The sequence below is a fragment of the Salvelinus alpinus genome, chromosome 25 (genome assembly GCF_045679555.1).
Source record: "Salvelinus alpinus chromosome 25, SLU_Salpinus.1, whole genome shotgun sequence".
In the NCBI taxonomy this organism is placed as follows: domain Eukaryota; kingdom Metazoa; phylum Chordata; class Actinopteri; order Salmoniformes; family Salmonidae; genus Salvelinus; species Salvelinus alpinus.
The window spans coordinates 14,223,139-14,236,037 of record NC_092110.1 but is presented as its reverse complement, the minus strand read 5'-3'; the positions used below and the strand labels follow the sequence as shown (position 1 = coordinate 14,236,037).

The following is a 12,899-nucleotide window of genomic DNA, read 5'->3' as shown; positions in this document are numbered from 1 at the left end:
GGTGCTTCAACAAATTATTGAGTAAAGGGTCTGAATACTTATGTAAATGTGATATTGAAGTTTTCCTTTTTTATAAATGTAAAAATTAAAAAACTGTTTTGCTTTGTCATTATGTGGTATTGTGTGTAGATTGATGAGGCGAACACAACTATTTAATCAATTTCAGAATAAGGCTGTAACGTAGCAAAATGTGTAAAAAGTCAAGGGGTCTGAATACTTCCGAATGCACTATATATTGTTGCCGCGACCCCAATGCTAGGCTATATTGTCACGGCAACATTCGCCACCATGGCGACAGCAGATTCTCATTAAGGCGTGAGCTGTGGGGCAACACATCTGCATGCTCATAGCGAGGGCATAATTGTACCAATATGTAAAATTCTCCCCCTAAAACACAGTGATGTTGCATCACATTCGGCCGTGATTGGGAGTCCCATAGGGCGGCGCACAATTGGCCCAGCGTCGTCCGGGTTCGGCCGGGGTAGGCCGTCATTGTAAATAAGAATTTGTTCTTAACTGACTTGCCTAGTTAAATAAAGGTTAAAAAAAATAAAAATAAATGTTGTTCATATATTTGTGTTCTAATTGAACCAGTATAGTATAGCATGGAGGTAGAGTCAGCAGGCTGAGAGACAAGCTAATGTCTTTGGGATCGTTCTACAGAGTTCACTGCAAACAAATCCGATTTCATTGTTTTCTGGGGAAATTGCTTTGCATTTTGAATGATCAGGAATAATCACATTAAGAGAGACAAATGCTTCTGTTGTTTAAAAACGACATATAACTGTTAGTTTGTATGTCCCTAAGGGTCTACGGTATAAGCGTAGGCTCTGAGCGTAGTATTAGAGTAGGATAAAAGAATACACATCCTGCACTACATGCTTATCCAAGGCTCATTTAACAATCTGAGGCTTGAATTATTCATGTCAATAATAACTTTATTGATCCCCTAAAATGTCTGAACCTTCTTAACCTTCTATGAGATCAACAACAGTGTGCACAGCATGATATCATTACTCTGTAAGTTATCCCCAACACTCAACGGTTCTACCTCAACCATCCATCCATACACACGTGTTCTTACTCATCGGAGGTTTGGATGGGAGATCAAGGTCGTTGTGGATGAGATGGACACTTTCCTTGTTGACAGTAACTTGACAAGTGTAATCCCCAGTACAGAGTGGGTAAACAGACAGCACCAGCCGCCCACGCAACCACGGATACACTCACTTCCTGTGTTCTCTCCTGTTGAGCTGAGTCTGTGTGTTTAAACAATAAGAAAAACCCTTCCATCCTACAAACTTCACACACGAATGCGGATGTAGATAGACACACGTATACACACACCCACATACACAAGGCTACATTCTCCAAACTTTACAAAAGTGCAGACAAATACATACTCTCAGACTACAAACTTCAGTGAAATCACAGCTTTGTATCCTAGTCGGATTTCAAAGGCTATGTATTTGTTTCTAGTTCCTCGTCAGACTCAAACAACAAAGTTGTAGCTAGTTATAACGATCCCTGGAATGATCAACCATTCTTATCGATCTGTCTTTCACTGAGAGTTCTCTATGCACCACTCTGCTCCTTGTAAGCCCCTAGAAACACAAGATTGTCTTTCCCCATCTAGCCACTTAGCCATCAGTCTCCCCCATCACCTCTTTATGCTTGTTAGTCCCCAGTATAAATCTAAAGAGACACACATATATCCCCAACCCAACCACCACACCCCCTCTCCATGTTTCTACTAAGTTCCTTGGAGTCTAAAAGACCCAACCCAGCCATCCATCCCACCACCCTCCCCTCCGTCTCCCCTCCCGTGGGGGTCTCTTACCCTGAGGGCCTGGCTGTAGGGCCCGATGTTAGCGGGAGCCCAGTGGGACAGGCTCTGGACATGAAGAGCCTCTCTGTGGTGAAAGGTAGCCTCCTGCTGGGCCTCCTGTGGCACCGGGGGCCAGTCGTGGAGCAGACAGTCCATCTGGAGGAGCTGACCGGCAGGTAGAGGTGCCTGGACACACACCCTTGAGAGGTGGAGGGAGGGATGAAGATGAGGGGAGGACATGAAGGAACAGAGCCCGATGATATGATCTTTATACTCATCAACTGTTTACTGACAGTGAAGGATTTAGTGAGGATATGTGATTGTCTCTGCTTTTTAGGTGAGGGGTCAGTCTAAGGGTGCTAAATAGTCTGTATGCTCTTCCCCTTATCCCCTGTCCTTCATCTGCACTGATCTAAGAACGCAGGAAAGGTGTGTGTAAATAAAATTAATACGAGGTAGGAGACAGGGAGGGGAAACCTCTCTAGACAATATAGAGGCAGCCTACGGGTCCATTATGGTACCTGGCAGGAGGGTTTATGCCAAAGTGGGTGGTGTAGACTTTGTTGAGTGAAATGAAGTCCTCCATGTTCCTCACATACAGGTGAACCAGAACAATATGCTTCAGCTGCCAGCCTCTCCTCTCCAGCTCACCTACACAGGACAAAGACACCGATTACAGATATACACACAAATATTTGTCATTGTAGGGAGAACACAAACTGTTTAGGTTGTTAAATGATTGTGGTGATACTTTGGAATGCACATTGAGCTATGTTTACCTTCACATAGTTCTGAGAGTCATGTTTTTTTTCATCCCATGCATTGTACATAGCTCAGCTCCCTTAAAGAGCACAGGGAAGGCAAGACAGGGGGCTTGAAGCAAGGCCTTTCTCCCCCATATAATATGATTTGGCATCAAGTTTGTTTTCCTTTGCCGACGCTGGCATCTCAGAGTACTTCACACACTTCGCCCTCATACAAAGAGGTTCTCCATTAAATATTAACTCCTTTAATATTGTCTCTGCGCTGTGAAGGCTGTTCAGCCGCGTACCACGATTAAATATGCTTTTCATCTTTCTACCCCCCCCCCCCCCAATTCAGATGCACTATTAAAGTGTGCACTTTTAGAAAAAGTTCTGCGGGGCGAAAAAGAGCTAACCCACACAGTGTGCCTGTGTAAGTGTGTGAGAGTGAGTGTCTGTTTGAAGAGGAGTGGGGTGTGCTCTGCTCTGGGTTCATTTAAAGTGTCTGTCCTCGTGTGGTGCGCTTGCAATTCCATCCCTGTGATGGACAAAGCAGCTTACACATGGGCCTCTTTAACGCTTTGCCTCCCAAACTTAAAAAGAGCATTTGTGAATAAAGAGCTGATCTCTCCCCTGCTTTTTGCTCGGGCCCAACCTGCCGCACCTCTTCAATTGCATTTTGCTAACACAACAAGGAGAAAGAAAGGTGTCCTGGGAACAAAGGAGTTTTCCCCCTTCATTTTTCTCAATTGTCTAGTTTGAGGGTTAAACCTCGCAAAGGGGTTACAGAGTACTGGCAACCACTCCAATATCCCAAGCACCAACCACTTAATATATTCTATATTCCTGATATCACCTCTAGTAAAAGCAGTTCTGAACCTTCTCTTCCCTCAATAGTTCTAAATGTTTATTTGATCGAAGCGAACATAGATTATTTAGGGTTAGGGCATTAGTCTGAGTTTGTGACTTATCACTAGAGTTCCTGAGAACCTAAAGAATTTTCAAGTAGCCTTGGGAACGTTTTACAAGTCGGTTTTTTGAACTTGTGATGCACTAGTTTGCAGCATCAGAGTTACAAACTAGTTTGCAGTCAGTATACTTCCCCCCCTGTTTTGCTGTACTGAACTGCACCTTGCAGCAGAGTGAATGCTGTATTGGTCTGACTCTGGATCCCTGGGTCTGGGCTGTGAAGCCCGGTGATGCCTGAGATCCACTGGTAGCCCCTGGAGCTTTTAGGTGAGCAGGACGGGAAGTCTGGAGGGAGAGACATGTTTTAGAAGATATGAAGAGTATTTTTAACAGCAAAATCATATGTATACGACAGCTAAGTAATAATTCATTCAGAAATGGACAGTAACAAAAAATTTAATTCCTAAACAGTCATAAATGTATGTTCTTAGAACGACAGGTCTTGTCAAGTGATCACTCAAAAGAGCTAGCATAATGACACTGGCCACATGACACAGAACACGCACACGCACGCACACACACACACGCCTCACCACGGCCCCGATGACAACTAAGGTCGCCATTTGATGTAAATTCTTTCTGGATGTCTTCAGCTTGATCAGCCTCCTCAGTCATCTTTTCAATGACACTCTGGCAAGGACAACTACCGAGGGGCAAAGCACTCGCCACCGCGCCCTGCAGTAAAACACCAGCAGGGGACACATCAAGCCAAACAGACACAGCCCCAAAATCACATAACTACACACAACCAGCGCAAACAACCAAACAGAGCACAATTTGTTTTTTCAATAAGCCGCCACTACACAGGCTAGGCTATGTATGTCACTATGTTTCTGACGAGGGCCTAGCCACAAATAACTTCAAGGTGAATGAATATGAAACAACATGCTAACATATTCATGAATTACACCAAGCAGGGAGGGGCGGCAGGCGGTTGCATTTTCTGATACTGTAAATTCAATCATGCCGGCTGTCACTCTTCTTGACTCCTAGCTTTGCTTTGACATGCTTTGGATTTCACCACACTGGTGTTTTATTCATTTGTTTATTTAGAACTTTGCCTCCATACCCTCTTCTTAAAAAAATATAAAAACATTAGCATTCTCAACGGCGTACATATTACCTGCCAAATTCCACCAGGGCGTAAAACATTTAAATACATATTTCCAATGTTCTTAACAACTAATCCCCCCCCCCCCCCCCCTTCGCCCCCACCTTCCTGCTGTCAGCTGCATTTGGCCATATGATAATCAAATTAATTATACTGCAAACCCTCTCGGTTGCTGCCTACACAGGGAGGGAAAAACTGAGGGGCAAATGATGGAGGGCCGTGATGTCCCCACCCCCTGTGTTGCCCACCTCCCGCCCCAGTGCCGTCTCCTCTAGTCCTCTAGTGCTGGTGTCAGGGCTGATCTGTCAGCCTGATGGAAAGAGCTTTGGACTGCAGCATGAGGGCAGGTTCTCCTCTCCCCTGAATCCCAGGCCCAGGGAATCTCCCTGCTCTTCCCCCAAACAGCGACCCAGGGGGGTTGTGGGGATGTGTGTGTGTGTGGGGGTAGAAAATACATAGCTGTAGGTATGGAGGATGGAAGCTGGAGGGTCACTGGGGTTGAAGGGTATGATTTCTGTCCATAATAACACACACAAACACACACAAAAACCATACCCTGGAGCACTGGCCTGCTAGGGGCCGCTCCCACCCGTGTGACCCCTGTGACCCCCCCGTGTACCCCATCACACACAAACATACACACAAATGAATGCAGCTAGCACAGCTCCTCTATCAAATACTAGATAAAACTCTCATCCTCTTGGTTCCAAGTTGGTTCTTTCTCTCACCATTCTTTAATGGTTTTCTTTACTACAAATACAATGCATAGAGTAACTGACAAATATGCTGTTGTTTACTAAGCTTGTTGCTTTTATTTAGTTTCCCGTCACTGGTTGTAGCCTCCAATCTGCTAAGATAATTAGTGGCGACCAGACCAGACCACTGTAATACTGTTAAACGGAGGGGCTGTTGTGTTACACACAACCTTATCTGACATCATAGTTAACTGTGTCGACGTAGGTTGACCAAATCTAAGGATACATACACTTCTTAGTCCTCTTCTACCCTACCAGACCAGAGGCAGCCAGAAGGAAACCAATGAGAACATCTTGCAACGGGAAAAGTGACATGAGTCAATCTAATGTGTTGCATGGGTACATACAGTCAATACACAAACTGTGGGATCCAGATAATCTCTCTCACACTAGGAGCCAGGGCATTATCCCTATGCCTTTATCCCCCCACCTTTCCTCACCTCCACCATTCTTTACTCCGCTCCATCCCTCTATCCCCCCACCGTGTCTGCTTAACCAGCTACCTGAATCCTAAATGCCTTAATTTGAGCAGACATGTTTATTAAGCCAGGCCTAGTTTCAGGCAGGAGTGAATATTGCAGATGTCAAAGTAGGCCATGTGGGGCTAGAGGAGAGAGCGGTGGAGAGATGGGAGGGAGACCCTCTAGAGGCGGATCTCTCCCCTGTCCCACAGTGCTTCCCCTCCTTATCACGTATCAAAAAAGCAAATATTAGGAACTGTTCAATTCTACTTATTCTGTTTACCGAGTGACTTCTGTATCAATGGTGTGCAAGACAAATTTATTTATGTTAATATCCTTAATATTATAAAGTAAAACATTGAATTGCATTTACATATTCAACTGAAACCACTAAACGCTGACATGAAAATAGCCCAACTCTGCAAGAAGGAAGACTTACATTCACCTTGTCCTCTGTGTGCATCATACTGAAGTGCAGGTAGCCAACCGGAGCAAAGGCATCTGCAGAGTGGATCACTGTCTCCATAGCATCACTGCAGAAAGATGAAAAAACTATTATTAGTATATACTTTCTTGTCTGTACATTCATTTCAAGAAAGATACAACTTTCAATGCTGGACTTACATAACAAGTCTCTTCTTGAACAGAGGACAATCGAGAGTAAATGTCTCGTACTCGCCCCCTTCTCCACAGATATGTACTCCATACTTCTCAGAAAGCTGTCCAACAAAAACAATATGTTCATAATCATTTCATTTTAAGATCCAGCCTAAAAGCCATCACTTTACTCTAAATCTAAATGTTTGAAACACTAGCCAAAACATCACTGTTGGTCATATATTGAGTCTTTAGATTAAACTCAATGATGCTAAGAAAGCAGTAACAGTTTGAAAGCAGGCCACTCTTTAGTGAGTTCATTCAGGGTGACATAAGTATATAACAAAGCCAGATCCAGCTTGGTGAGGTAATGCTCTGACCTGAGTTAGATAGGGCTCCATGTCAGCCAGAGGTTTCCCCAAGTGTTTCTCAGGATCCAGCCCTGCGCACACACACACACACACACACACACACACACACACACACACACACACACACACACACACACACACACACACACACACACACACACACACACACACACACACACACACACACACACACACACACACACACACACACACACACACACACACACAGGAGAGAGGGAGGCCTGATCAGGGACAGAGAACAGTGATTGAAGATGACAGGCGCTGATGCTTTACGGGCAGTCACACAGACACACCCGTAAACCTCCACACTGGATCTATTTATTTGACTTTGCAAGTAGTGTACACAGATCTCTCCGGGTAAGGGTAACAGTTTTCAGTCTCAGCGGGGCGAAAAGAGAGAAGCACCCCTCATCTGGTTCCCTTTGATAACCTAAACTCTGAGAGGGAGAGAAAGGGAGAGAGGGAGAGAAAGGGAGAGAGATATCCTGTTTATTTGCCTTCCCACTCTCCTTCCCCTTACACGGTGCATGGAAGTGACTCACAGGCCCTCAGCTTTGTGTGGGGCAGCAGAGAGAAAAACAGGAGGAAAGGAGGAAGAGTGCTATGTCTGTTTACCCAGCCAGTACCCACCAGTGCCACATTCCAAGAACACCATTACCTCTTACTTCAGCTTCTTCGTCCTAATTTTACTTCAGATCAAAGTTTAGAGAACAAAAAGACCCCACCTTTGAATGTATAAGCCAGGCAGTCACTCAATTCTTAGACGTTCCAACATTAGCCAGTAATAGCCACCATGGCTGTACTAATGGCTTAGCATGTCAATTAAGTTGCAGTACTTGTGCATTAAGGGCACTAACAGCCTGTGTTCCACTCTAAGTGTCTATGGTTTTACTCTCTGCGTGACACAAAATCCCGCGTCCACCTGTCAAACTTTTTCTGACACCTGTTCCTGATGAAGCCTCCTTTCCAACCTTTAGCTCTTTGATGAGGAGGCCGATGAGGTCACACGATATCTCCTGAGAATAAACAACTCTGATCCTCAAAGTAAACAAACAAGCTACTTATGGTATCACCCCAGGTGACCCTACTTGCGCTTTACCTCAAACAGCCAATGAGACAGCATGTAACTCAGCAGACACAACAAAGACAAACAGCTAGACAACAGATGGGAGTAAAGGTGAAACCAGGTGAACACAATGACCAAGGAGGCGTCATATAAATTATCCTAATGTGGTTTCCTGTTCATGCTAGAGCCTCAGCCAATCCAATCTAGCTAGCCTATCTGATTCTATAGCCATGGAGACTACCATAGACAAGATTAGCAAGGCCATGTTCAGCTTCATGTGACTGAGAGGCTTTTTGGTGGCTCACTTAGTTTCACCCATATCCAATGTCTTCTCAGTGTGGCTCTTCATACATAGTCTGACACATTAACAAACAAGTAATTACCTACAGTATAACAAACTGATATGCTATTGTGACATAAGTCCCAACACAACAAACACCACAGTATTCTGTTCTGATATATTTGGTTATCAAAACCTCTGAACATTCATTATCCTATTCAAATGTATTTAATCCTGCTCATTTACAAGTTTCTATGCAATTAGAAGGCAAAAGTTAATCATAACATGAGAAACTATATTATCTTCCTGTCCTGACAACCTCAAAAGGTCAAGGTTAGATTCCACGGTAGCTCTGTGGAGGGGCATGCAGCATCCCAAAGTGGGTTTCAAGTTAAGCCTCAACTAGGCCTCCCAAGCCTCCAATGGTCCGGCAATGTGAAGGAGCGAGGGAAGACCAGGAGGAGGGATGGAAGGAGAAAATGAGCCAGGCCCTTGTTCTCCACCCAGGGGAGCTGTGGCCTTAATTAGTATGAGAATATCTAATCTCGTCACCCTCTCATCTTAACCCCGCACAAAGGTAATAAGAGAAAAAGCATTAAAATTCAATCCCATTTAAATATCCTTTTTAATTAGTCATGCCTTTTAACAAATTTTAATGATTGGCTTCAAATTGCTGAGGGGATGTCGCTTTTTTTAATGTGTTCATTAACTTTGCCTAGCCTTAAATAATATATGATACATGATTTGATATTTACAGGGAGGGAGGTGGCAAGCGCTTAGAGATGTGCGTGACAGGAATAAGTGATAATATACCATACAGTATATATCTATTCAGACTTGTGTTGCCAATCTTCCAATGACATAAAAGTAGTTTCAACTTCATGAAATTCCCCCAATTAATGAATAATGGCAACAAAAATCTGTTTATATTCTACTTGCTGAACCATAAGATAGGCCTAACTGAATCCATACTGGACACATTTTGTGAGTGTTACTCAGTGGCTACGTACTGTGAGCCCAGCCCACCACATTGTTACTGTTAGCTTCATCCAGCAATCTTAACACTGCACTCAGTTACATGGTCTTCACATCCCCATCTCCTCTCAACCTGTTTTACAACCTGACCTAAACCCAATTACATAACCTCATTATGCCACATTAAACCCAAATAAGCCCACTAGAAGCTGCCATTTGTCTGCCGCCAGAGACAGGTTGGCCGCACTTTAAGAGAGGGAAGCTTTCCTGGGAGACAAAAGGAATAGCTGGCCCTTAAAAGGCTTTTTATCCCGTATTATCCTATAAAACCGCAATTAAATTCAGTGAACTTTTCAAAGCAGAGAGTGGGGTAATGAGGAAACACGTTTTAAGGGGTACAGTGTTCACAAAATTACTCTGCCAAAGCTTGAAATTAGTGTGGAAAAAGAGAGGTTTTGCCCTATTTGAACAATCACGTCAGTAATATTTTTAAGACTTTACATGACATGTAAAACTTTGCAAATACTGTATAGAAATGTGTGTTCTGTAAGTGTATTGATGGTTATGCTGTACACAAAAAAATTGTATGGAAAGGACACCATCATATCCATTACTACCTGCTTATTAGACTACTACAACAAAAACATTTGAAATGATGCATAATAAACTGATCTTTGAAACAAAATGTTTGAAAAAAAGGCAGTGTTAACAGAAAAGGGGTTCTCACTCTTTTACTGACCTCTGCTTGTGGGTCTCTCTTAGACCTATATAGCCACAGCCAATTATTTCAACAGCAAAACCTTGTGTATACTTTTTACCCACTGGCAAAAGCCTAAGCACCCTTCATCAAATGATTCATGTAAACCTACAGCATGAGTTACCTTCTTAATTTAAACTAGCTGTGTTCTTCTGCTCAGTGTCCTTGGCACTCTGCTACATTGCACCTAATGCTACATTAAAACCTGGGAGAGAGATTCTAGATACTGCCAATGCCAGAGCCGAATATCGCAGCCATCCACGAGTCGTCTTAAGATCTGGCATGTCTGCCGACTGACAGCTTGGCTTTAATCCCTGCCTTCAGAGAGAAAAGGGAGAGAAAATTGGATTCAGGATGTGAAACATGTTAGCTTTTAAATGCATGAAATAAGCATCTCCCGCTAGAAGGTGAGCCGCGTCAAGCCTTTGAACAACGCTCTCAAAGACCTTAGTGAAAACAATAGCTGTTCAGTATCACCTCATCTTACAGGGGGAGAGAGAAAGAGAAAGAAAGGGAGGGATGCTGCCACAAACAAAAGATGATAAGATTGAGGTTATATGTGAAATGCGTCCAAGCTCTTATCTGAAATTCAATGTCTCTGAGAGGAATAATAGGCAGGGTGAATAGAGCAGCACCCGCCTCAAAGATGGAATCTGTTATATCCAACACATTTAAATAAAAAGATATTGTGGGCAATTAAAACCTTATTGCAAGGTTTACACAGATGTTGTCCCTGACTTTTGGGAAAAGACACTAACTGACAATAAAGAGGAGGTATCAATGATACAGAATGGAGTTCCATGTTTACTTTTGTATTGTTTGACTCCAATAGGTGCCCTTGACTCTTGGTCTTGATGTATCCATTCTAGCAGCAAAATGGACTATTTACATTGACTCCCCCCATTTGTTTTGTACACTGCTGCTACGAGCTGTTTATTATCTATGCATAGTCACTTTACCCCTACCTACATGTACAAATTACCCCTAACCTGTACCCCTGCACACTGACTCGGGACAAGTACCCCCTGTATATAGCCTCGTTATTGTTATGTTATTGTGTTACTATCTTCTTTAGTTTATTTGGTAAATATTTTCTTAACTCTTCTTGAACTGCACTGTTGGTTAAGGGCATGTAAGTAACATTTCACGGTAAGGTTGTATTCAGCGCATGTGACAAATAAAAATAACATTGTTGACAGAGATGTATATGACTGAACTGGCCCCACAAGGTCAGGTCACATGAGCCAATAGACAGGTAAAAAAAGGAGTCTTGTTACTTGGCATGTCAAGCCTAAATGACTAATCCTCCACTTTCTTTTGTCTTTCTGTTGTTAGCAACTTTCCATCCCAACGTGATGGAGGAAAGGAGGGGTGGAACGGCGGTCTGTGACCTGAGTCAAGGTTAAGCTGTGCAACCTGAGGCTGACGGTTTAGCGTTTACTGTCACTGTGTTAAAGTTGCTTTAATTGTTTTCATCACAATGCTTTACTGTCAGTGGTACATCAAATGTCAACAGCAAATTATGGCACTGCTTGTCTTTCAAGGCTAATTTGGCCCCGGCCATTGAAAGGACAATGGAAGCTGACTTGACTTTTAGAAGAAAACATATCTATTCCTCCGCCTTCAAAGAAGTTTGGTGTTTCTGACAGTAGACAAGACAACATCGCATTTCAAATAGACAATTGTCTAAAAACTAAACCAACCATTAGGCCTTCTGAAATAACTAAATTAGTCCATGGTTTTAAACAGTAGCTACAGTATGGTCTTCAGTGAATGCAAATCAGTCCATGTTTTATTTTTTCAGAACACAAAGGAAGGCCTAGCGCAAAGGGTAGAGCTCAGCTCACAATGTGATAAAAGGTTTCCGACGGAGAAACCTTGATTTCAAAAATGGCAATTATCGCTAAAGCTGCAGAGCAATTAGCTGCTGCAGAGAATGCTGAACCTGCATGTGCACCCACACACACCAACACTAATCAATCAGTTAACTAATTACATTAATATTTAATACTGGCATTTGGAATTGCCAATTATCACTTGCTAAGAAGAGAGCGGTTGTGCTGTATGTGAAAACAATGAGGACCCAACTCAGGTAAAACTTAATGATCATCTAATACATATTTAGAGAAATTTTTATTTGGCTTTATAATATTCTGCTGTGCTCAATATCTTAAGACATGCAATAGCCTTCACTACATAGGATATCAGGAGACAGAAATGTGACAATAATCTTTTTCTGTCTGTTCTTTCTCTCTTTTCTCTCCAACTGTGGATTAGAGTAACGTCAGTATGAAAATAAGCGCTTCCTGAGAATTCATTTACAGGATCATCCAGTTTTTGGACAGCTGTCTTTTGACAATAGGGATTTGTCACCTTCAAAATCTCTTCCCTTCCCCCCAAAAAGCAAAAGCAGTAGGAAATGCGGTTTACCATACATTTCTCACCTGTCTCTCTAAGTAGGCAATGAAGGAATATGAGACTGAAACTACCACCCAGTATCTATCCCTTCATCCCCCACAAAGAAAAAGCTATCTTGCAGACAGTGCCAGATGAACCAGAAGCATCTCTAACATCGCAGCATTCTCTGTCATTTCAGATGTGGCTTTGACCTTTAACCCTGAGAGAGCTGTTATTATCTCTTCCTGAGGTCTGCGAAGGCAAATCCCCCTCGCCCCCTACCTCATCCCCTCAGGTACACCCATCTGTCACCCAATACCCCCCCAAACAGCACACCTCGCTGCTCAGACCTGCTTCGAACCAAAGCTGCAATTATTTGAGTGGTGCCTTAAAAGGGCCCGAGGCGCTCGCGGCCCCATTAAATTCTCTCATTTCTAATTACCCCTGCCTCGGGACAGGTGAGGAGTCAGGGACCACGATAACATCTTCCCCTTCTACCTGTAGCCAAAACACAAAATACACACAAACAAACACACACTCACAAAATGAATGTGTGGAATTTTCTTTT

General features: G+C 43.1%; 1 protein-coding gene across 2 annotated transcripts in view; it reads right to left on the bottom strand.

The window, feature by feature from the left end:
* dph6 (diphthamine biosynthesis 6) overlaps nt 1–12,899 on the bottom strand; it is an 84,952-nt gene that overhangs the window by 45,170 nt on the left and 26,883 nt on the right. The window contains exons 6-12 of one of the 2 annotated variants that reach the window (XM_071365696.1): nt 6,845–6,906; nt 6,492–6,586; nt 6,307–6,400; nt 4,074–4,215; nt 3,703–3,825; nt 2,350–2,479; nt 1,841–2,027 (exon numbers count right to left, since the gene is read on the bottom strand). In XM_071365696.1, the coding sequence (XP_071221797.1) occupies nt 1,841–2,027; nt 2,350–2,479; nt 3,703–3,825; nt 4,074–4,215; nt 6,307–6,400; nt 6,492–6,586; nt 6,845–6,906 (833 nt within the window). The remainder of the gene's footprint in view (nt 1–1,840; nt 2,028–2,349; nt 2,480–3,702; nt 3,826–4,073; nt 4,216–6,306; nt 6,401–6,491; nt 6,587–6,844; nt 6,907–12,899) is intronic. The other variant, XM_071365697.1, reaches the window with a different exon arrangement.